The sequence below is a fragment of the Rhyacophila brunnea genome, unplaced genomic scaffold (genome assembly GCF_057557595.1).
Source record: "Rhyacophila brunnea isolate RB1 unplaced genomic scaffold, BYU_Rbru_1.0 scaffold_16, whole genome shotgun sequence".
NCBI lineage: Eukaryota > Metazoa > Arthropoda > Insecta > Trichoptera > Rhyacophilidae > Rhyacophila > Rhyacophila brunnea.
Genome location: NW_028232816.1, coordinates 6185714 through 6213020, shown reverse-complemented (window position 1 = coordinate 6213020; position 27307 = coordinate 6185714). Strand labels below are relative to the sequence as shown.

The 27307-nt window shown below is 37.0% G+C and overlaps 1 protein-coding gene across 1 annotated transcript; it reads left to right on the top strand.

The window, feature by feature from the left end:
* Window positions 1-145: 145 nt before the first annotated feature.
* muskelin (muskelin 1) lies at window positions 146-27307 on the top strand. The gene is made up of 13 exons (XM_085943778.1): window positions 146-269; window positions 8573-8785; window positions 9744-9945; window positions 10162-10354; window positions 10885-11218; window positions 12176-12305; window positions 14834-14997; window positions 21509-21665; window positions 21788-22015; window positions 23195-23340; window positions 23725-23847; window positions 24402-24561; window positions 24644-27307. Exons 1-13 carry the CDS (start codon window positions 157-159, stop codon window positions 25151-25153), a joined length of 2673 nt encoding a protein of 890 aa, XP_085799904.1. The 5' UTR covers window positions 146-156; the 3' UTR covers window positions 25154-27307.

Here is a 27307-nt window from a genome sequence, read left to right as displayed (position 1 = left end):
GGTACGGTATTGATTTAAACAAAGTAATATTACTTATCGTGAAAGTTTTTTTATATATTTTAAATTTACCTCCATGTCAAAAGTATCACGTGATCGAAGAAATGTGATCGTGTTTATGGTTTTGCCAACTTTCCTCTTCCTGATATTTGCGTGTCTATGGTCACTTCACTTTTCTTCACGAGAAGAAATATGGCAGGTGCGAGTGAATTAAAAAAGTTGCAGTACAAAATACACAAATGTTCTGGCTATCTATCTAATTATACGCCAGAGTAAGTTTTATTAAATAATCTTATTATCCATTCGAGTTGTCGTCTCCTTGAAACGGACTGTCACTTTGGCTATCAGCCCAAAGGCGCTTATTTTAGTTGGAACCTAACCTACATGTTTATGTGTTGATTATATGGTTTTCTTGCGTATTTAGTGTATTTTGCCGTATTATTTAGGTTATTTAAATTCTGTTAAATTTAATATATAATGCGATATTTCTTTTACGGTTTGCAGCGCTTAAGATTAACGAAGTTATCGAATTTAATCAACTATAATATCTACGTTTGTATTATCACGTAGTTTTCGAGTCTAGTTTGAACGCCCATACCGCCTTTTCAAGTGATTTACACGGATTGTCATCACTTAAAAATCCGTAATTCTTTAAAATGAATTGAAATAAACCACATTCGCATTAACCCTACACGTTGTTTCATATTATAACTTTCTTATACTTTTTTTGGCATACCTACTAACAATGACATTTTAACAAAATTGAATTTTTTTATTCGTCCTTTGAGCTATTATTTTACATAAGAGACGAAAACTGAAAACGGTGTTATGTTTTGTTATTTTTTCAAATAACAATGAATCCTAACTGCTAGTATGTGGAAAATCTACATACTACTAACTTACTAATGTTATTATAAATTATATCATAACCCTCATCCAATGAAATAATCAGCAAACTACATGTGGTATCAGTGGTGAGTTGCTATTTGTGTCTATAATAAACGAATTATTAGAATGTAGTAAATGCAAGACCGTTTGTAGAATTTTTCAGTTTACGGATTACCGAGCGCCTACTGTACGTACAATTTACATGTAACCGTCAAGAATACGTCTGTCCTTCGTTCTGACAACTGCTTTCGGTTTATGCACTGACGCTCATTCAATATTGGTGTATTTAAAGGTTGCAACACACACTATTTGCACGTCTATAATGTGTGTTTCATTTTCATAGGACACTTACATTCAAAACACTGCTTCGAAATGTAGTGTATTGGGGTATATAGACTATCTGAATTCTATGTATTAATCTGTTCTGTGAAAGATACCATGGTTTATCATATAACTAGGTACCCAAATGCCAGCCTGGTTATAGAATGAAATGAAAAATATCTGCCACATTGTTTAGATCCTTGGTTACTCAAGTAATGATATAGTACACAGTATTCAATATTGTCAATACAATTACTTGTAAATGATGGCCTGAAATTTATATTTTTAACAAACTTAGGTCAAACCAATTCATGCAATATAAAACATCTATCTAATGTTCCCATCAATAAAATCTGTCCCGCATCAGTGGCGCACCCAGGGGGGTGGGCAAGGGGCCCTGGCACCCCCCAAAAATGAAAATTATCAGAATGATTTTAAACATTAAAATTGAAAGCCAATAAACTATGCCTTTGGGCTTAGACAAATAAAGACACGGCAAAAAAATGATTTTTAATAATTCTCCAGTATCCTTTTTAGAAAAATTTCTTAGATTTTAATTTCTAACACAAAAATTTCGAAACACTAATGTCAGGTTTTTTTAGAAACACAATCCCTAATGGAACTGTCAAAAAATTCTCGGTGTCCACCCGAATTCCGGAGTGGTGTAGGTCATGGTTGTGGAGGGCTGACAGAGCTCTAGCCTGGGGGCCCGGGCTGTGGGGGGCCCGGCCAGATTGACCAGATAAGTGAGATAAACACACATCATAAATTAGCTTTAATAGTAAAAAAAAGTCACCTGCGGCGCTATTATACTTCATGGCCATGAACATTTTCAATTACTTATATAATTGTGCAATATTTTTTTTGATTATTATCTGTCGATACTCGACAGCTCCATTATTAAAGTAGATGTATTAAAAATCGCCAATAATTCACTGTATAAGTACCCTTAATTTGAACTGAAACACAATTTGAAGAACGTTAATGTAGTGTTTCACACTGCCTTTAATCTTAGCGGTAGGTAGGGAGCCCGCTAAATATCGCAGCCTGAGGGCCCGTTTCAGGATGTGGGGACCATGGTGTAGGTGCACCAAATGCAATAGACAAAAGACCGATAAACGAGAAATTAGGCTGTAAAGAAGAAAAAGATCCTATGGGACTAATTTACATTCTCCTCCTTGGGCCCCCCCTAATATTAAATCCTGGGTGCGCCACTGTCCCGCATCACACCCGATTATAATTGGGCATAACACAAGATATAAGATTCGAGACATTTTTGTTGCTTATGCCTAGGAATGTCTCAGGAGCAGTTGCCCAAGACTGATATGCTCAACAACTGGTTGGACTAACTTTTGCCCATTCCATACACGTTTCAGGATATTCTCAAAGAATGGTTTGTTCTTCTTCTTCCACGGCGCTACGTCCCGGGGTGGGATTTGGCCCCCTCCACAACCGCTCTCCACTCACTCCGGTCTCTCGCCACACTTCTCCAGTTACCGGGTCTTCCTATATGAAGCCAGTCCACTTCTACGGCATCAGCCTAACTCCTTAGATGGCCTCTGGGTCTCTTCCGTCGGGCTAGCCACTTCGTCATGATCCTTGGCGCTCTAACTTCAGGCATTCTCTCCACAAGTCCCGCCCATCATAGTCTTTGGGACTTACAGTATCTTATGATTGTTTGCTGTTCAATCAGCTCTTCCAACTCATGGTTCATTTTTACTCTGTAGTTCCCATTTTCCAACGCGGGTCCAAAGATTTTTCAGAGTATTTTGCGCTCGAAGACAGCTAATTTATTTTCCTCATTTTGAGTTAAGCACCAAGTCTCACAGCCATAAGTGACCACTGGCCTTATAATTGTTTTATAAATTAGAAGTTTACTTCTTCGGCCTAGAATTTTCAACCCCACCAGTCGCTTGCAGGCATGCCAGCATTTATTCCCGGAGATAAGGCGGATTTTTATCTCCTCTGCTGTCTTATTTTGGGTATTTAGGCTGGATCCGAGATACGTGAGCTTGTCCACCCCTCCATATGCATGCTGTCCTATGTCTATATTCTGCAGCGGTACCTGATCGCGTGTGCTGACCATATACTTAGTTTTTGACTGGTTTATTTGCACCCCAGCGTTTTCTGCTTTTATTTTCATAGTGCCACCATGGTCGATCATCCTCTGTTTGGATCTGCTTGTAATTACTATGTCGTCAGCATAAGCGCACATCTGTGTTGTGCTATTATCATAATGTGGTTTGTTACATGGACATATTGGACAGGGATAAGTCCAAGCTTATAGAGCCTGTTAGTGAAACCACCACACAGTCCAGTCATAAATTGACTGGTATAAGATCCAAAGTCAGAGCGGTTATCTCTCTTTACCATTAAATACTAGGAATGAACAAATATATGTGCCTGCCCTTGGTGGAGGCATCAAATTTTTTCTGCCAGCTTTTCAACGCCGCATTCAACGTCATTAGACATATACAGTCGAACTCGGTTATTACGATCACGGACATAGCGAGATCTCGGATGTAATGAGGAAACATTCATTGACATTTTAGTTTATGATTTTCTCCATACATTTATTCACTTTTATAATGAGCTACTTATCGGATATACCGAGCAAAAATATCGTCAAAATTTTTCTTAAAACTACTATTAATGTGTTGATCATTTAAAAACATTTTCGACCCTAAGCAATATAATCCGACCGTAGACCGATGCCGCCGGGATCGGATTACGTTTATGGCACTAGTTAAGTGTTTAAGTATCTAATTGGTGTTTTCGCCAACAACATTGAAAAAGTATCCACGCATATGGTTGAAATTTCATGTAAAAAAATCCAAGCTGAAGTCAGTAGGTACTGAGATACCCGGGGTTCCAGCGGCTAGCTCAGGAAGTCCATCGAACCCCGGATTCACAAAAAAAAAATATAAACGGTTAGTGTGGAAATAAAACTCGGTCTTTCGTGTTCGTGACGTGGTCTTATATTTTCTTATGATTTTTAGTTTCACAAATTTATATCTGGGTTTTTACGATTATAGTCGCAGGTCCTATCCTATTGGAAAAGGGACGCTTACTCTCTTTTTTTCTCTTTTTAAATTCCTCAGACCCACGCCAACTAGTAAAAGGGACTAGTGATTGGCCAAATCTGATCGCATGATCTTTGATTCGGCGAATCACGAGTCTGACCCTGGCGCCGGCGCGCGAGGATTTCACGCACAATGCGCGGCAAAATTTATTATATTTGAATACTTATATTTAGTCTTAAAATTATCTCTTTCATCCATCATCATTTATACTTTTTAAATCAAATTAAATTTATCTTAATTACACCTCCGCCCAGTATATGATTTTCACACACCGGACGAAGGCCTTTACTTATTAATAAAAAAAAATACTTACGTGGTTGAGCAAGGAATCAGATTAGATGTTTTACGAAGCCGTTTCTAGAGGTCAGGGTTACGTTTCGACTTATAGCTACTAAATGATTATTTTACACCGGGAGAAGCCCGCCTGTAACAGGGGTGTATCAGTACCTACCAGCGTTCAATTCAATAAACAACTTCTTTTGTAGTTTATGAATGCCATGCTTGTTTCAGGGAAAAATTCTAATTGTGTATTTTTGTTTGAATTGCGAATTTTTGTGTTATGTGACCGCTCATTTAAAAATACCTATTCTCTGATATAACGAGTAATGCTTATAACGAGCAAATTTAGTCGGTCCCATCTTCCCAATGACATTAATATGGATGAAGCATCTGGAAAAAAAAATGACACTCACTTTTCTGTCGGGTCTGCTGAATGGCATAATCTGTTCTAACGCCATTACAATAAAGGTGATATTGCTATAAATTCCCGATGCTTTTTTTCGGGTCTGCCGAATGGTTCGGTTCGAACGGGTTCGCTCAAATGAACATTGACACTAGAAACACTGGTCTAATGCCATTACAATAAAGGTGATATTGCTATAAATTCCCGATGCGTGATATCGCATAATGGAATTTGTCACATGACGTCTACCTATACATGTGAGAATGTCGCGCGAATTTACTTGCTAGCTACTGTACCGAGTGCGTTGTCCATTAATAATGTCATAGCGTTTTCCTCATAATAACCAAGTTCGACTGTAGTCTGTTTCCTCGTGAACAGTTTCACTGTCAAGGTGGGCAATGTATGACAATTCCAGTCAATGACATAAGCAATTGGAGCAATGTCTGATGGTGGTAGGTGGATTTTAATTTGTGGTGTTTTTCACCTTAAAAACAAACAAAACCCTTACAACCTATTGTAACTCAGAAATAAGTAGGTTGTGTTAAGATTGTTTTTAAGTTTAGAAACTAATAGCGCCTGTACACGTGCATGGTTTTACTTGCACCAATGGTGTGTATTTTAAACTATCGCGATAATAACTGTTTACAATATGTAAAAGTGCTGTCTGTCTTGCCAATCTCATTCTTCAAGAGTAAGCGAGTCGCGAGTCATTTTATAGTAGGTACTTTTGAAGACTAAGTATACTTACTACCAGTATTAAAAAATACATAGTATCGAAACTTGTTCCATATTCGTTCATATTGTTCCTTATTTGAAATATCGGCTATAATAGAATCGTTAAAAATACATCCGCTTTTCGAAAAGTCCCATTTTCGAGACAGGTACAGCTGGAACTATGGCACTAGTCACTCCTGTATCAGTAGAAAATACTGAAGCATTAAAAGCATTGGTTTCATTTATCTGTAAAGCATTTTCATTTACAGGTGGATCTATATTTTGCCTGGCAAATTCAATATAAATAGTTGGGTGCTTGCGCTGTAAAAGTTTCTTCAAATTTGACATTGACTTGTATGAATTTTTTATTTTACAAACATTACAGATGGCATAATTTGTAACTATTTCTTTGTAACGATTCCACATGAAACTTAACCTTTTAGTAGCCATTTTTACACAAATTGTTTATTAAGTATAATATAATTATTATCCATTTATACAATCACGCATACAATTTGAATTCAGTTTATGTTTATAAGTTCCAATTATAACACTAAAAAATCGAGAAACTCAATGTGACAAAACCAAATAAACGCGTAGTCAGTTAGCGTTATCAGAACTCGAATACTAGTACATTATCCTGGACTTGCGACTGACGTCAACTCGATGTAAATGTCATACTCAACTGAAACTAAAACTAATTCCGTAGTATTACTAAACATACGCGAGTCGCGACGTCCGAGGTGATGTTTTCATACGTAGCAAGACTACGAACTAGCTAGCGGACGGCGAGATCTCATACCATGCGTCGAACTCCGGGACTCGATAAAGTCTCATACTCAACTAAAACTAAAACTCTTAAAACTAAAACTAAGGCGAACTCAAATAGTATTACTATAAAACGAACATGTGACCATTTCTGTCCTTCACTATACCAACTTTACAACAGAGGAGAAAGGGAGAACAATGACAGTTGAGTATAATATCACGGCTAGACATACGTGTATCATGATATCTCGCTTGCGCACATTTAATATCAATAGCGTTGAAAGTCAACTAGCATCACGGAATGGCGAGTCACGGCGATGATATCATCGAATGAGTTCGAATTCGAACATCTAATACGTTTCAAGTTTCTTGAAACAAGTTTATTGGGCCACAAATACTTAGTATGGGTAGTTTCATCTGAAACTTAAGTACACAAACTGGTGACAGTATTTCCAACTCACCTCTAGTAGGTACTATCTGACAGTCATGAAAATCGGTTAACCTCAAAATGAGTGCGCAGTGTAGTTCGTTTCTTTTCCGGCAGGTTCGCTACTATTGTTCTACTGTGCAAGCGCAGATATCTAACAAATCCCAACTGTCGCGTGAAAATTCAGAAGCTTCCGAATTTTTTTGATTCATGCATGCAATCCTACAAGTTGCAGGATAATACTATACACAATATGCATTTTATTATTATGGTCGCGATAATACGCACTGTCAGCAGTAAATCCATGCATGTGTAAACGGGGTATAATGGATGTCACTATTGTTGCATTATTTGCTTCTGTATTTATTAATTGAGTCAGCATTTGCTTGGTAGAATTCCATTTTATAAAATGGTAATATAAATTATGTCTAATTCTGTAGGTTGTTTTTTAAGGCAATAGCTGTTTCGGTTGTAACACCATTATCAAGACTATCTCGAGTACTATAGTGATCTTGATAATGGTGTTACAATCGAAATTTAAAGAATAATTTGTAGAATTTAAGCACATTAAACTTTATTTATTTTCATTGAACTAAGACTCCAATTTCCAGGTGGTATTGAGTAGTTAGTTTTTAAAAATCAATTAAACCCTAAGCGTCGGACTATAGCATCGTGGGTCCCAGGTTCGAATCCTGTGTTTGGCAAGTACACATTGTTTTTCAATTTGTGTATGAGTCAGAGTATGGACCTAATAGGTTGAGCAAGTGGCTGACATCCATTTCTCGTAACAACAAAATCTGTTAATACCAACCTCCATTCTCTAGAGGCCCATACGATCTTATATCATGGTCGGAATCATATTTATTATTCCAACCTCCGCCCTGTGGACACCCATATTATGATATAATATGATCTTAGGATCGGACATGGTTAAAACAATAAATATTGGTAATGAAATACAATTTATAATTGTATTAAGCGTCGATGACATTGAGCTACTTTACAAGCTGCTAGTCGGCGAGTTTAAAAGCGGGCTAGCCAGCTAGTGTGATTGTGATGCTGACACACAAAACTTTCCACTCGCTCAGAAGCCAACAAGCTAGCGAGTTGATACCGTCATTTTTGGTACTATTTGACAGGACGTATTGAGTAGTTTGTTTTTTTACTGGCAGGTTTGCCAGTATCGCTATACTGCACAGACGCAGGTCGTAGCGAGTAAAGTAGCCCGGCTTTCAACTTTTCTCGGTAGATTGTTTACAATCTGCTTGTTAGCTAGTTCGATGATGACACTGGGCGAGTTTACAAGCAGATTGTAAATTCACCGGCTTGTAGCTTGTAAAGTAGCTCAATGTCATCGACGCTTTAACTGCATAAATATGTTTATTTTGATGTCTACATATTTTAAAAATGTCAATTTCATGCTGTTTTTTAATTTTTTTTTTACGATATGAATACTGTTAATGGAATGAACAAAATTGTTTTCCCTGTCACAATATCACGTTCTCCGAACGAGTAACTAATGATAAGAAGTTTAAAAGTATGCGCAATTTATTTGATAATTTAGTGAAACAAATTTACTGTTGTATGCCTATACAACAATATATTTACTGATAATACTGCCTGCTAACAAATGAAAATAATTTTGTATGCAGAGGGAAAATACTGAGTCGTCTTTATCTATATTTAATTCAGAAATATCTTGGTGGATAACCCGACGGAGCAATCGTCAAGATGGTCAACAATCACAAACACACCCCCACAGTTCCTGACGCTCAAACTAGAAAAACCCGCCATCGTTAAAACAATTACGTTTGGAAAATACAACAAGGCGCATGTCTGCAACCTGAAAAAATTCTCTGTCGTGGGAGGGATGCAAGATGACAACTTTACAGAATTGCTAAATGGGTCAGTATGTAAACAAAAGATACTAATTAGTCTTAACTTCATTTATGTTAATTCATGGAATCATATCAGTGATACGTGCACGATTTACAGCCGACAGGGTAGCAGGCTTATTCTAACATAAAACTTAATATCAAAGCAGAGCTAATTGTGATAAATATATCACATGTATCACTTTACGTATTCTGGCGGTTAGTAAAAAAGTTAACCATTTCAACTGTGAAAAGGTGATATCACTTAACAGCCCTTCCCATGACCGTGCTAATTTTGAGAATGAGACAGTATATCAATTTCACATATTGAGAATTGAGATGCAAGACGGACTGTTTTGCTGCAATCACAATGACATGACTAATTAAATTGTAGGGTATGTTGATGCTTGACGTGTAAATATAAAATTCTTGTGTTTGGCTCATTGCTAACTAGATGGCCCTCGTTCGGCTTTATCCCCTTGTGTTCGGTCTTATCCGCTTGGGTTCGGCATTACGAACATACCTGAATTTAACCGATATGTCTACCAACCTCAATTTTTGACGTATTATGAATTAAAGATAGCGGCCGATAACTGTTTTGTTTATAGAATGCCTTCCGTGCTAATTTTGACCAATGGGAATAATGGAAACATGCTAAAGTGATAACTGTTACGAATAGCCCTGCGGTCTAGTTATTTGAAAATGGACATAATTTATAGATTCGAAAAGTAAATGAATAAAAGTAAAAAAAAAAAAAAAATTCTCGGCCAAGGGATAAGCGGGTGGGTGAGTTTGACTTCGTCACCCCTGTGCAAATAATGTTAATTGTTCAGTTGGCAAAATTAATATTGGTGTAGTGTTTTGTGACAACAGATCCTAATGGTGTAAAGAAATTTCCACGACTTGATGGTCCAATGTTATATTTTAGCTGTTTTAAAAAAAAATGCCTTGTTATATTGTCAACTCTATAATTTTTCCGATACTTTTAGGGGGCTCGAAAACAACAACCTCCAGGAGACGTTCCCTCTCCGGCACTCGACACGCGAGGGCCGTCCATTCCCCGTGCAGTACATCAGCATTCTACCGCAGCAGGCATGGGGCCCTTCCTTCAACTACTGCGTGTGGTATCTCGAGGTGCACGGCGTCAATCATGCCGCCACAGTCAGGGGGGCCCTCTACCGACATAACCTGGTAAATAAAAACATTTCCTAATCGCCATTTATTTTTGGACAAAATCTGCCCTATTATAGGCAGGCTTACAATTATATCATGTATTTCTTAGCCATGATCGGCAGCCCCTCCGCTCTTTCACATTCAAATCTATCCCTCTGACTTCTGGGTCTGTTAATACGCAATCAAACAAACAAATTCCTAATTTATTATTATGTGTGCTTTGTGCTTTGTCAGCGAGCTGAAGAAGAGACCATCAGAGTGTGCCTGAAGCACCTCAGACAGCAGCGCTACACAGAAGCCTTTTGTGCTCTGCAGCGAGAGACGGGAGTCCGACTGGAGGCTCCGCAGCTCTCCAACTTGTACCGCTTGTTGGTCGAGGAAGGAAACTTCACGGGAGCTGAGGAGATGCTCGCCCAGGCTAAGAAAGGTAAAAGTGGAACAACTCAACCTTAAAATTGCTCAAATTACTATTTCTTCTACTGCGCACGAATTACATGGGGTAAATTTAATTATTGTTACTGTTATTATTGTAGACTGCCCTTACATCAGTGATTCCTAACGTGGGGCAATTTGAATGTTTTGGGGGGCAAAAAGGTCATCTTGAAAATAATTTGAAGACGAACACAGTGCAAGGATCGCACTATTTTCTTCCGAGTTGTGCATGACGTATACATATTTACTTACGAAAGTTATATGTGGCATAGGTTTGCCACCACTGCTCTAGTATTTCTTATATGTATCAATTTATTATTGCATTCATTATATTATTTTATATATATAATAATAAGTGCATTTATTGTTTGCGGTAACATAATATAAGTTTGTAATATAATGACATTTAACATTTTCTTCATTATTTTCCATTGATATTTATCGATGAACATCCCATCTTGAACTCTTGAGATGGCGCTATATTCAAATATAACAAACTTTAGTAATTCTTTTGTCAATTTCCAGACGGTATGTTCAACTTGTACGTGTCCCAGCAGCCCTATACAGCTGCGTGGAGCAACGTGACGCCGTGCTCTCCCGACCTGGCCGACCGCCTTGCCGACTGTGAAGACTCTATTTCCCCCGCCCACTCTCCCCCGCCACTCGTCAGGGACCGCACCCCCACACCTGACGCCTCCCACCCGCTCCCCCTGAGGCCCGGCAGACGAGGTGGACACCAGATGTGCATGGACTCTGATAACGACACTCTTTACTTGTTCGGAGGGTGGGATGGAGAGAATGACCTGAGTGACCTGTGGTCATACGATGTGTCTACTGATAAGTGGAAACTGATGTGTAGGTTAGTTTTCCAAATTCAAATTGAATTACAGTCGCACTCGGTTATTATGATCACAGATATAGCGAGATCTCGGATGTAACAAGGAAACATTTGTTGACATTTTAGTTTATGATTTTCTCCATACTGTTATAACGAGCATACCGAGCTAAAATATCGTCAAAAATTTTCTTAATCTTATTTTGTGTTGATCGTATAAGCGTCAATTACATTGAGCTACTTTACGAGCTGTTTGTTGGCGAATTTAATAGCGGGCGATTCAGCTACTGCAATTATGATGATGACACACAAAACTTTCCATTCGCTGAGAAGCCACAAGCCAGTGACTATTTTGACAGAACGTAGTTCGTTTTTTTACCGGGAGGTTGCTACTGCGCTCTACTGTGCAGACGCAGTAGGCCCACATGCCGGCGTGTTGCGTGTAAAGTTGACTGGCTTTCAACTTTTCTCGGTAGAGTGTTTACAATTTGCTTGTTAGCTTGTTCGATGATTACACTGGGCGACTTTACAAGCAGATTGTAAATTCGCCAACAAACAGCTCAATGTAATTGACGCTTTAAAAACATTTCGACCCTAAGCAATAAAATCTGACCGCACAGGTTGCCGCCGGGATCGCATTTTGTTTATGACACTACTTAAGTGTCTAATAACCTACCTAATTGGTGTTTTCGCCGACAATATTGAAAAAGTATACACGCATATGGTTGAAATTGCATCTAAAAAATCCAAGGTTTGTGAAGTCACTAGGTACCTACCAGCGTCACAATAAACAACTTCTTTTGTAGTTTATGAATGCCATGCTTGTTTCGGGGTAAAATTCTAAATGTGTATTTTTGTTTGAATTGTGACTTTTTGTATTATTTGACCGCTCATTTAAAAATACCTATTCTCTGATATGACGAGTAACGCTTATAACGAGCAAATTCAGTGTATTAATTAATGTTACTTTGTTTTTTATAGAAATAGTGAACTGGTGGGCGGCCCTAGTCCCCGATCCTGCCACAAAATGGTGTTGGACTCGAACAGAAGACAGATTTTTACCCTCGGAAGATACCTTGATATCAAACACCGCTCACCTGATAATATGAAGGTACTTGGTTCATAATTTGACGATTAAACCATTTTATTTTGAACATACATTATTCTGAAAATAATGAGAAAATATAGCCAATAAAAAAAATCTTTTTCGAAAAAAGTAAGACATCCGGCAGGAATTGAACCTACGTCTCTTGGGTTTCGCGCCCTGTGCATTACCACTATGCTACGACTGCCATGCTTAAATGCGTCAAACTTTAACTATTGTCCTTATTAATACCTGCTCATAAGCGCTCTCTAAATTGAGTTACGGTAGGCATTTACGGTAGGTATTACTACTAGCTTATCTTACTTACTTATCTTACTAGCTGAAGTACCCGGCTTCGCACAGGGTCGCTTCGTGGTTATATTAATCTTAGATATTTAAAAAATAATAAGAGGTAATTATTTTTTTAATAATAAAATATCTGTGTAATACAATATGGCAATTTGAAAATAATTCTAATAGGAGTAAAGGTCAAACAAAAGACACTAAATTAAAATCGAATCGAAAATATGCAAACGTTATTAGTGTTATTAATATGTAGTAAAAAAAAAATCAAAATTGGATGGAACAAACAAACAACAAACTTTGTATTTTATATAATACTAATTTAGAAACCTTCGCGGGTGTGTGCGCACAACGACTGACAAAAGTTTCATCGCAATCGGATGAATGGTATAGGAACGCATACGAATAGAAGAAGAATATGATTTTCTAATTCAGAAATCTTCGTGGGCATGCGCACGACAACTTATCAAAGTTTCATTGCAATCGGATGAATGGTATAGGAACGCATACGAATAGAAGAAGAAAAAGATGGTTGTACTAATTCAGAAACCTTCGCGGGCGTGCGCACAACAACTGGTCAAAATTTCATGCAATCGGATTAATGGTATAGGGTCCATACGAATAAAAGAAGATATAATGAAGAAGAAGAAGACGAAGATGGTTGTACTAATTCAGAAACCTTTGCGGGTGTTACCACAATAACTGACGAAGGATTCATCGCAATCGGATGAATGGTATAGGAACCATACGAATAAAAGAAGATATAATGAGGAAGAAGAAAAAGAAGATGGTTTTTCTAATTCAGAAACCTTTGCAGGTGTGCGTACAACAACTGACGAAAGTTTTGTGGTAATCGGATGAATGGTATAGGAACCATACGAATAAAAGAAAATAAAATGAAGAGGAAGATGATGATTTTTCTAATTCAGCAACCTTCGCAGGTGTGCATACAACCACTTACCAAAATTTCATCGCAATCGGATGAATGGTATAGGAACGCATACAGGACAGACAGGCAGACATTCATTTTTATATATAAGATTATACTCTTCGCGAAAGTGCAAGCAATAAGTTGACAAAGTTTTATCGCAATCTGATGAACGGTATGGCAGCGCATAAAATACGAACAAACAAACAAATATTGATTTTTATATATTAGATGTAGGGAAGGACGGCGTAGGCATATCAGACATGAAGATCTTGTCAAGTTGGAGAATTGCTGCGACTGGCACAGGAGAGGAAAATTCATTGCAATTGTTTGCCTCGCTCGGTAGAAAATGGCACTTACAGTTAATGTAGGATTTAACAGTATTTCAGATGTCAGTACTGTACCTGCTGACCAAATAGGTTACATGTAAATTGTACGTAAAACATTCACTGTGGCACAGTTTGCCGTGAGCTGTCTATCGGAAAGAGATGATCGTATACTCTATGGTATAAAATTTTATTAGATTCAATATGAATATTAATTCAATTTTCATTGCTGATTTTGGCAAAATTCAAGAATGAAAACCTAAGCTAACCTGACAAGTAATTCGGTATATCGGTTATTTTCAAAATTTGTTTTCTGCTGGCTTCCTGTAAAATGTGAACCGACAAGAACCGTGTTTTATTTAGGCATAAATTTTATGTCCCATACGATCCAAAGAGGTTGGGCAGTCTTTAATATACAGCCATATCCTCTCTGTTCTGGCAGAACACTAACTGGGGAATACTAGTTTTGAGTAATTTGACTTTGAAGTTGTTAAAATGTTTGAAATGGTCTATCATGTGAGTTTATTAAGTAATTGTAAAAAGGATGACTTTAAAATAAAGACTGTTTATTTATTAAAAAGGTTTCCAGACGGTAAAGTTTGTGTGTGTCAGGGTATGGACCTAATAGGTTGAGCAAGTGGCTGACATCCATTTCTCGTAAAAAACAAAATCTGTCAATACAAACCTCCACTCTGTGGAGGCCCATATGATCCTATCAGGATCGGACATGGTCGAAAAAAGAAAAAAAAAAGTTTGAAATAAGGAACATTTTGGTATAACTAATTCAATATGTCATTTTTTCGAATTAGTGTCTTCTGCCAGAACAGTGACGATATATTTCCGATATAACATTTCACGGTGAAGTGTGCTACGGCGAACGGCATACATACAAGTTTCCGAACACGGACCAAATACAAGTGATGTGCATGTAACATGTAGTATGTGTCCAAGCTAGGTCTAACGTCTCGCGTTAATAATTAATGTGTGTATCTTTCCAGAGTGATCTGTACGTATTTGACATAGCGTCAAACCGCTGGTGGCAAGTGTGTGAGGACACGGGGGCCCGAGGAGGTCCTCGCCTCATGTTCGACCACCAGATGTGCGTTGACTCCGACCGGCACATCATTTATGTCTTCGGGGGAAAGGTTCTCCCTCCTTCAGTGTGAGTGCAACACTATTTAGAATTCAATTATTAATTATTCAATCCTCGGCAACTCTTTCTAATCGTAAAATATTGTAATTCAGTAATTTAGACTGCTAGTATGGAAATTGGATAAAATCTGAAACTGGTCCAACTTACTAAACTCTCCCCTACGTAGATGTATATAATAAAATTGAAATTCTTTTCAGAATTGCTAGTCAAATACAGTAAAACTTTGTTAACACATTTTGAGCGGGAAGGGTATTTCTACCCGCGCGCCGTACTGGTGTTCGACGGCGGGACGGGTAGAAATACCTTTTACGCCGGCTCCACTTGAAGTGCGGGAAAGGTATTTATACCCGATTATTGCATACGAATATTTTATGTCAACGGCTTGAAAATGTTTCAAACTACACACCCATCTACAAAAAAAAATAATTTACCGTCGATTCGTTTACTTACACACACACTCTTGCGCAGCCCATATGAGAGATTGTGCGTGCATAAGGAAATTTGTTTAGAGTCAATAAATCAGCGAACTATATTTCTGTAGACGATAAGAATGCTAAAACTATATGCGTCTTCTTTTTACACTTGTTTATTTTTTGATGGGTGAGGAGGAAAACAACATTTTGTGAAATATCGATGTATTCTTTAAGCATGGTTTGTTCGCTGTACTGTGAATGCGATTATATGTATATTTTTATGATGTGTGATAAATACTATGCCTCCTTTTCATACTATATATCAGCCTTTGTGAGCGAGTGAAAAGACGACAATTTGTGATCGACGGAATGCATTCTTCGCACTTGTTGTAAGTGATATTGTGCGGTGCGATAACGCTGGTATGCGAGCGGAGCAATAAATTATAACATGAGTGGAAACCAATGTTATTTAGATGTCTGTAATCTACTACGATCTATATTGAATATCAGTATTGAATTTTCAGTCTTGAAATACGGCGCTATAGAACGGGTGTGTTTTTACAAGTGAAATATATTTAAGTAATCGATATTTTATTTAATCTTTAAAAAATGGCTTCAGACAATTATGAAAGCGATGACGAAATATTTGCCGATAATTTTTCTGCCTATTCTGGTGAAGATTTGCCAGAATTAGGCAGCGACAGTGATAGCGACAGCGATAGTGACGAGTTTCCTCGCACGAGAAGGGTACCAGTGATACCGTTACAAATCAGTGATTCTGAAGACAGTGAAGTGGAGGAAGAGGAAGTCATGGAATGGTCTGAAATAGACAACCCACCGCATATTGAACCATTTTTAGGTAACGTTGGTGTTTGCGTCGCACCAAACAATTCTGAAAATGTGATGGATATAGTTAGTTTATTTATTGGAGATGATTTACTTAGCATGATGGTAAAAGAAAGCAATCGATACCGCACACAAAATGAATCCCGAATCAAGAAAATTAAGAAATCTATCAAATGGAAGCCTGTAAATATTGGTGAGATGAAAAAATTCCTCGGACTAATTTTGCTTATGGGACAAGTTCGAAAAGACACAAGAGATGATTATTGGTCTACTGATCCGAGTATAGAAACACCAATATATTCTAAAACAATGAGTCGTGATCGTTTTAGACAAATTTGGCAATCGTGGCACTTTTCAAATAACGATATCATTACGGATTCTAGCGATCGCCTCGAAAAGATTAGGCCAATTATGACATACCTAATACCGAGGTTTTCTTCGGTTTATAAGCCTCAAAGGGAACTTTCTTTAGATGAAGGTATTATACCCTGGCGGGGAAGACTTGTATTTAAAGTCTATAATGCATCTAAGATAATAAAATAAGGTATCCTAGTGCGCACGGTCAGTGAAGCCACTACGGGATACATCTGTAATCTGATCATTTACAGTGGGCAAGGAAGACCACTATTAGACACCATCCAATTGCTTCTTGGTCCGTATTTAAATTTGTGGCATCATGTCTATATGGATAATTATTATAATAGTGTAAAAACCAGTGAAGCACTTTTAGAAAATAAAATTAGGATGTGTGGAACAATGCGAATAAACCGAGGCTTCCCAGAATGTTTTAAACACGTCAATCTTAGTGCAGGACAGAGTATGTTCCGTCGGCGAAAGGATGTATTGTTACAACTCTGGAAATCAAAGAGAGATGTTCGAATGATTTCAACAATACATCCATCTACCATTTTAGAGTCACAACATCGATTGGAATACGAGACTACACATTTGGAAACCGCTATGTGTTATAGAATACAATAAATACATGAAAGGGGTTGCCGTGCGGATCAGTATCTCTCTTACTACTCGATCATACGAAGAACAAAAAAATGGACAAAGAGAGTTGTCATGTATTTGTTAAATTGTGCTTTTTTTAATTCTTTCAAAGTTTATAAAGTATTAAATCCGACCAAAAGGCTAACTTACAAACAGTTTTTGCGTAGTATAAGCAAATTTTGGATAGCCGACCATATCGTTGAAACCGACGCAATTTTGGAAGAGGCGGGGCCGTCTACATCACGATTACCAAGAAGAGTGGGTAAAAGTGATCATCCTGGTAGGTTATCACTCGATATGAAGAAGCATCGAATGATAAAAATTGTTACAGATGGTAAAAAAAAATACCCACAAAGACAGTGTCGAGTGTGTTCGGTGCACAAAAAGAAAAGTTTAACTAGTTATATGTGTACATTTTGTGACGTCCCCCTACACAGGGGTGAGTGTTTTCATAAATATCATACTTTATCCAAATATTAGAATAATAATTTTTGTGCGGGAATTTATTTATAGTGAATGGAATATTTTTTACGAAACCTTCCTGTAAATATGTGATTAGCACCATGTACTTATGTTATTTTAAACAATTTGTCAACACAGCACTGAGGAGCAATATATGGTGAGTGTGAATTCCAAATTTCATAAAAAAATAACTGATAGTTTGGAAGATAGAGCGATTTTTGTAAAATTCGATTTTATTTCAATTTCCGCTGGTTTTCGCCCGCTGCGTATACCTGTGCCTTTGTACTGAGGCCCGCGCAAAATGTGTTAATACAAATTCCACGGGACCAAAAATCGAAAAAAAAACGAATTATGAAGTGTCTAGAGGGAAAATATAAAAATTTTGAAAAAAAAAATTTTTGATTTTCATTAAGATCATAACTTCAGTGAAACGGCAAATAATTTTCCGCAATAGGTGGGACGTAATTTTGCATGGGTTGCCAGTCGGAGAGTAATAGTAGATCTGTGCGCATGTCAATTTGTTTTGTGATGGCGTCGGAGGAATTAATTCTTAAATCGTGTAAAGATGACTAAAAAATGTTACGTATTTACTCAAAAAACAAAACATGTCAATGAATATATTATTATTATTATTACTTTAATAACAATAAACATAACATTAAATGGACGCATGTTGAATTTTTATGACAAATTATGTTTTGTTCGTCACGCGTCGTTTGCAAATCAGCCGAAGTATAGCCTTAATATCGTTTACGATCAGAGATGTGCCTACCAAATTTCCGGTTCCGTGTGTGTTTATGGGTCATAAAATGTCACGATTATTTTTATTACTTTAAAATAAGAAATTTATGATGTTTTAAGAAAAGTCTGTCACATTTTTCAATGACTGGCTCTTGAAATAGTGTACTTTATTACGATTTATTAAATATTTTTATATGCCAGGATTCTGAAATAATTTCGAATTAGAAAATTCAAATTAAAGGTATGGTTTTATATGAAAATAATGTTCAAGGGAATTTTTTTTTCGCGAAAATTTCGAATTATGGCGAATTTCGAATTATCCGTGTTCTTATTAACCTGATAGCTGCCCGTAACGTAACGTTTACGTCATGCACGGCGGTGATTCAGGCGCCCGTACCGTACGATATACGCCGAGCCGTTCTACGCGCTTGTATGAGTCAAATATTTATTTATTTAATTTTAAAACGTGTAACTACATTTCTGATCAGACCTTGCAAGCAAAAAACATTTGTACGGCGCATACATCGCGAGAATAAGGGAATTTCCCGAGAGGCCAAATCAGGGTTAGCTCAAAATTCCCCTGCACACTAGGATATCTTGTACAATAGGCAGTTGGTATGATTCGATAGTGATGAGTCAGTTGTCGCCGGAATATCATTTAGTCGGGATGCTAATTCGGAATGCTTTCTTATTCAGATTTGCGTTATAATTGGAATGTTTTCAATGTTTTTACATTGAAATTTAATTTCTATTGAGTGACCAAGTGTTTTTATTTATATTTCATATACAATTTGCGTATAAAAAAGTGTTATATTTACGAGTTTTGTTTTAGATTTTACCTACTAAACTTGAATGAAAAGAAAGATTTTCGATGTTTTTAGATAGAAATTGACAAAGAACTAAGTGTTGTGACTATTTTTTATTTGTATTTCGGATTCGATTTGCGTATACAAAGTGTTTTATTTACGAGTTTAGTTTTACAAATTTTATTATTCAAAATGGATGAGATCGACGAAGTTGGTGAAATCGATAACCTTATCGAAACAGTTGGATCTGAAGACGATGGAAGTGATGATTCGGATGTCGAACTTGAGGAAACTTTGGAAGTCGATGAAAGTGAAATTATCACACCGGAATCCACTGAAAGACCGACATTTGAGTGGAAATCGGATATGTTTGAGCCACGCGCATTTTCCTTCGATGCTAACGTTTCGGGATGCAAAGCTGATAATTTGACTTCGGATGCACTCGAAATGGACTATTTCAAAAGTTTCATCGATATTTCTTTTGTTGAAATATTAGTCCGAGAGACCAACAGACAATTTGTATTTGCCACAAAAAATATCACAGTTTTGAGTGATCGTCTACGGCGATGGGTAGACTGCACAATTGATGATATGTACACATTTTTGGGGCTGTGTATGCTAATGTCAAGGAATTCACGGAATAAAATATCTGAACACTGGTCTATCCACAGATTGTTATTTTCACCACGTTATTCCGAAACCATGTCCAGGAATCGTTTCGAACTGATGCATCGAATGTTGCATTTTTGTGACAATGAAACGCAGGTTCCCGGAGATCGACTATATAAAATTAGACAGGTCCTGAAGGAACTGAAAATTTCTTTCAAGCAGTACATGTGTCCATATCAGAACATATGTATTGATGAGAGTCTTCTCCTTTTCAAAGGCAGACTTTTATTCCGCCAATTCATCAGGACGAAGGCTAGTCGTTTCGGAATAAAAATTTTTGTAATGGCTGATTGCAAAACTGGTTTTGTTTTAGATGTAATCATTTATACCGGAAAACAAACTGAAATTGAGAAAAATAATTACATCGGTATATCGGGCAACGTGGTGGTAACGATGCTTGGACCATACTTGGAACTAGGGCATACATTGTACATTGACAACTGGTACAGCAGCCCAACGTTATTCAAGTATCTTTATGATCACCGGACGAATGCCTGTGGAACCGTAAGGAGAAACAGAATTGGAATGCCCAAATTTACTAAGAAATTGAAAAAAGGGGAAACCGATACATTCCATACTGACGAAATTATGGCTTTGGCGTGGAAGGATAAAAAGGATGTTACGATGTTGTCCACAATTCACAACAATGCATTCAAACCTACTGGAAAAGTAGACTATAAGACTAAAATTCCGATTTCCAAGCCGGAATGCATTGTTGATTACAATAAAAACATGGGTGCTGTGGATCGTAGTGATATGATAATTTCTTCTGTAAATTCGACAAGAAAAACTGTCAAATGGTACAAAAAACTTTTTTTCCATTTGATAGATTTATCTCTGCTGAATGCCCATGTATTGTTCCAACAAAAAACTGGAAAAAAACAACCGCTGGGTGAATTTCAATTGTAAGTCATCGGACAACTGATCGAAAAACATAAGTTAGAACCAAAAACTCTTTTGAAGCGAAAAGCACCCTTACCCTCTAGGCTAACAGAAAGACATTTTTTGGTTAAAATACCACCTACTAACAATAAAATTAATGCGGCAAGAAGATGTTATGTATGTGCCAATACAAAAAATCAGAAAAGACGGAAAGAAACTAGGTATTTGTGCAAGCAATGCGACATTGCTCTGTGTTTTGAACCGTGCTTCGAAATTTTCCATACACAAGAAAGTTTTTAGTGATTTTAATGTGTTTAGTATACTTCTTAGTGCTATAAGTATTTATGGTGACATTTTACAAAAATACTATAAAATTTATTTTTCAAAATACTTATATTAAAAAAAAAAAAAAAAAATCAACTAATTCTTGTAAGTGCAGTGTTGTGACACCCCTACCATACCTGAAAATTTTCAGACATTTTCACGAAATTGTGTATGAAAAACTTTTTCGCCGAACTTCAATTGAGGTCTCATATATGTAAGTGCATTATATTGGACTTTTCACTATTCTTTTAATTTTTTTATAATATAATTAATTCCTGGGCCCTGGGGAGTATACCTAGTACTTTCAGCTGGGCTGTTAAAAGGTTAACGAGGTTTTACTGTAGTTAGATTGTTTTAATGGAAACGGAGTTGTTTTTTCAGTTTACTCGATGACATGACTCCTGTGTATTCCGGCCTCTACTCTTATCACATAGCTGAGGATAGATGGAGACTTCTTTTAGCCGATACTGCCTCCGCACCTGGCTCATCAGCCCCGACCATTTTGTCCCGTGTCAGCCATTCTATGCTTTTTCATCCGGTAAGACTAATGCAACTGCCATGTGAGCAACACTATATATTCCAACATGTAAAATGGTCAGAGAATGGAAAAATCTGATTCCTAATTCTATATTACTAAAATGATAATTACTTTTGTAACAGATAACGCGAACATTGTATGTATTTGGCGGGCAACGCAACAAAGAGCATCTGGCAGACCTGTTGGAGGTGCGAGTTGGCAACATTGCAGGCTTTGGGGACTGTCAACCGGGAGGAGAGGTATTCGTAAGAGCTTTGTGCACGGCCGCTCCGCCCAGAAGGGCCCCTCCTCCGGGGTTCACTCAACGGGCCACGATTGATCATCACTTGAACGAAATCTACGTCTTATCGGTGAGTTGTTTTTTTCCAAGACAATGTCGGGAGACTTACGTTGTATACCTTCTAAGTCTCTTGGTATCAGTATTTTATTATCGCTGTTACTGACTGATATTAAATCTATAAAGGACATTTGATATAATCTTCATTATTGATTTTTATTGTAAGATAACTAAATATGTAAGTCATATGACGTGATCAGTGTTGCTAACTGTCATTCTATAATAATAATTCTAATATCTAGAAACTACTTTTTCACATTTAATAAATACGTAATACAACTAGAAATTAATGCGGGTATGAATTTTGGCAATCACTTAAGCTGCATTTAGACACAAAACAAGTTTAAACCAAAAGAGCTAGCGAATACTCTGGTTCTCTTTCTGTGTTTTTGTTCATTTGGTTTAAACTATCACATTTGTTTGTTCACGAGTGCATGACTGCAAGTGCGAATGCACAACACGTTTTTGGTTTGAGTGCAACAATATACAAAAGTGATGCAATATTTAGTAATCAACGTTCAACCGCGAGTGAAGAACACTTTAATGAAACCGCTCCGCCAGCGAGCACGATAGAACAGGAAAGAATGCTCGACGCAATTGAGCTCTCGCTCTAGAATGCGTTTGGATTAAACGAACGAGCATTCTAGCTAGATGCAGGGAATTTCCGTAGAAATCAAAAAAAATGCTGGCTCGCTCGACAAAAAGTGTTTACGTCAAGAGAATTTCGCTGGAGTGGTGAAAGAACAAACATTCACTTGCTTGGTCTAAATGCTGCTTTAGGCTTGATGCACACAAGCGTTCTGCATTAGAATCGATGCAGTGTCATTCTATGCAGTAATTACAAGAGTTACATCTATGAACATGTCAAATGCAGCTGCTTCAATGTGGTGTTGTAGCATTGGCTGCCCTTAGAGAATTTTAGTCCCTCGTTATCAGCTGTTTTGCTTTTGGTATGTCCATTAAGTTAGAAGTGGGCTTTGTCTCGCTGCGTAACTACAACAGATGAATTTGTTTTAATAAAAATTGTAATAATATCTGCACATTCTTGTGGTGTCCACGATGAATTCCACACTACTCCGTTATACAATGATTTACACGATAATCAAAGATGATACTGAAAAGTGGAGTGATATGCGAACAAATAAATGTGAAAATTATAGCTAACTTGGTTTTATTTGTTTCTTTCACGCAGGGATTGAGCAAAGAGAAGGATAAACGTGTTTCAAACTCCCTGTGGATATTTTCTCTGGCCAGACTTCAGTGGAGTTGCGTCTACAAAAATGACAACCAGGGTCTTCATTACTGGTCCAAGATGCACGCCGTAGAACCCTGCCCTAGGTAAACCGATTGAAGTAAAAAAAAATAGTAAATGAAAAAGATTTCTATAAACCTTTTTTTTAGATTTATAAAAAGAAAGCGCTTTAACTAAATCCATACATCATGAACAATTTGTCTATCAACACTTGGTGGTGATTCGAAAACAGTTTTGAAGAACTGATATTGTTATTCGGACACTCGGTAGATCCGTCATTTTTAACTTGAATATCTCGAAATTTTTCAAACAAACAAAAAAAACTGTGATTGTGGTATAAATGTTTAAAGTGTTTAAATAACTTTTACGTAATAATCCGAAAATGACAAAATTTCAGATCCGACTTTTTTAATAGGGACCGACGATTTGTATTGTGGTACATATAATCATAATGGGATTGTCTTTACCAGGTTTGCCCATCAGCTTGTGTATGACCCCCGGGGAAAGGTTCACTATCTGTTTGGAGGGAATCCGGGACGTGCAGCTCAGCCCAGTCTCCGACTTGATGACTTCTGGGCACTCAGATTATCAAGGTATGTATATTTAAAAAATTTGCAATGTTGAAATTTACATTACTAAAATTGCAAATTACAGTTTTTACCCAGTTATATTTTATATCATGTTTTGAGTGTATATATTTCATATTAATGAGCTGTCCATATCTCTCCAGTGACACAAATCATTGTTATAATTTTTGTAAGGATTTTCTCTTGTAAGTAGACCATTGGATGTACCTCGTATCGCAGCGCGGACCTTTACATCCCGTCTGGGACAATAGAATACGTCTTTGTCGTAAACTGCTTAACCTAAAATTTGTAATATGTTTTCACTTTACAATACATAACCCTCGTCTCCAAATCTTTCTAATGTGTGCCTACCGTCCTGCCAATAAGAGGTACTGTCACTTAGTCATCTCCTGCCATCTCCATTTCACCTTTGATCGGAGCAACCGGCTTTTTTTATCTTAACCCATCGTGTCTTTGCTACATGTGAATTAATATAATATGGAATCTCATGACTTTAAAGCAGACACTGTTGTACTGATTATTCCACAGGTGTTTAATTTAAATTTAATTTCTTCAATCAGGTTAAGCAGTGGCGCAGCTTGGAGGAAGGCTCGTCTTCGCTTGCGAAAACTTCGGTTCGAGGAGTTGGTGACGACAGGTAACACCAGCGAAGCTCTCACTTACCTGCAGAACTTCCTCCACCGAGCTACCGATCACTCCGACCCTGAACAGTCGAGACAGGTAAACAATTCTGTCTTTACGACATAGTGGCGATTATCATCGGCAAACATGCAATTCAATTAATATCGTAATATTTTCTCAGTTCCAGCTTCTAGCGACAATGCTTTTCTCAGAGAAACAGCACCTACTATCGTTCAATCCTCCCCTTGAGCCGTCGGTTTCCGTCGACCACCCTATGGAAACCGAATGTCCCGCCCTGAGACCAGACCCGGAGCTTCATGAAGACTTACAGGTCAACCGAAATGAGGTGGACTACTCGGCGCGATTTGCATCCAAGCCTTACCAAGACGCCGAACAGCAAGCGTTATTCGCCGCCGTTCTAGGAATGGAATCCCCAGATGGAATAGATGGAGAGATTGACACGTCACGCAGTGGGGTCGCTCTGCAAGGGAACTCCCCTGAAACCCTCATCGGAGAAACGAGCGACGATTTCCTAATGAAACTGGCGGAGGAAGAGGCCGTAGAGCAACAGAAGTGGAACAACTTGGAAGTGCATTATCGGCGATGTGAACTGTTTCAGCATCTCTGCGAGTACTTCCCTCATCATATGGTACAACCTAAGAAAAATTTGACTGATTATATTACCATCTAATGAATATTTTGTGTTGATGTTGTTCTAATAAATATAACATTTCATTTGACAGGTTATGCCACTTCTGGTGTTATCGAATTTAATTCATGTAATAATTTCTAATATGTAGGTACAACATAACTGATGATATGTCTATATTATTGGAGTCGTGGTTTACAGTTTGTCTATGAATCATATCATTGTACCAGATGTAAAACTTATTAATTGTACTTAATGAGTTTTATCTCCGATACGACGAATTGCTATATTATTAAATTGACTATCTTGTTTTGTAATAAAATTAAGTATAGGCAAAACATAATTGACAAAATCAATAATTATTATTATTGCCTATTCACTCAATTGTATCATATCTATTTTACATTTTCTTCACGTTTTCTGTTGATTTTAACTGGTGTATCTTTAATTACGTGTTAAATATTGTACAGTTTTTAGGAAGACTTAATATTATTTGTTTGCATCTCAAATTGCAATGTATAAAATGATATAAATTGTTTTGGGACATTCACACTTCAAAATAAATTGTTGAAACTATATTAATAGTAATAATGGCTTCTATTAAATTTTTTATCAATAGACAAACCAGATTTTATTGCTTGACAATAGATTATTATTTAGTTATAATAATTTTGCTAAAAACTATTTAATTTTTTTAATAATACATTCATTGATATTTGAAACACCGCCAGGGAGGTACATTAATTTTATTACTTACTGTGATGTACTTAAAGTGAAGTCAAATGAGATTTATATTGACTAGAGAATAAACTTTATAATAACTAGTGAATGAACCTTCTTCATCGCTTTTCGTATAGGTATTCAATATGTAGTCATTTCATTTTATAGTAAAACTTCATTACATAATTCATATTATTGGTAATAAAATGCCAAAATGTAATTGGAATTAGTTTTTAACACGACTAATTAAACACAAATCTGATGTAACAAGCGTTATTTGCCAAATTCACATAAGTATTGTTTTTTTTTTCATTATGATTCGATTCAGAGCAAGGACATTATGGGTTGGGCTAATAGCTAAAACCCATTCCTTGTTCAGAAAGTAAAATAATTTCCACCATGTTGACGCAACTATGCTCCACTAGAAGTGAACAATGGTAATTCAACTTCTAATAAAAATTCTATTGCCTTTTATCTATATCTATTGTTAATTTAGCCATGCTACCTCCAGATGTAGCATTTGGATCCCTTAATCTTTGGTCTAAAGCAGTATACAAACTAAACGTCAATTTCTGAAAACTTCAGTACCTACCTAAACTTGTTATAGTATACCAGTGATCACTTAACAATCAATAGTGCCAAATAATGTAACAATAAAAACTGAGTACATAATAAATCCGATAATGAAATTATTTGTTGCAGACATACATTTATGTACTCCAGTTAAGTCACATAGTTAATAGTGCTCCGAGCGTTTACAGTTCACAAACCACAGACTGCTTTCCGAACACTGTCAGTTTTTTCGCAAACATAAAGGCGAGCGTAGTGCGTTTGTGGACGCCAGTGAACCAGGATATAATATAGTGTGTACGTCGTGTTCATGTAACAATTCGTAATAGAGTGGTCGGAAGAAAAATGTTTTGCACTCATTGCAATAATCCGGTATTGTGGAATCCTCAAGATGCTAATACGGACCTGTCAATTGTTTTTTAATGCACAGATAATAGTCGTACAAAGTTCCCGGACAAATTAGCTGATTGCTTACTTCGAAATTTTAAACAAATATTGCAGACTGATATAATTATCACTGGTGGCTAAAAATCAGCTTATCTTGAGCCGATATTGCCCTTCACAATCCACTTAATTCTTGAGATTTTAGGTCCAATAGTAGAACATCTTTTTCTCCGTTTTTGTTGAAATCGGCTTGCCAAAAACGAGGATAATCTTCTACCAAATAATGAATGAATATGAAAGCAGCACTTGCCACTGATTCAGACGACATGTTAGCTTAACATTGAGATAAACACTGCGGAGCGACCGTGTTCTCAAAGCATGTTTTCTTTTGAGCGGTTACAAGTTCGCAGAACGCTACTAGTTCGCAGATGTAGTGGATACGCGGCTTCAGACACAGCATGATAACATCGATTCAGCTATCTTTCTAATAATATATATGTGTATTATTATTTGTAAGTCTTG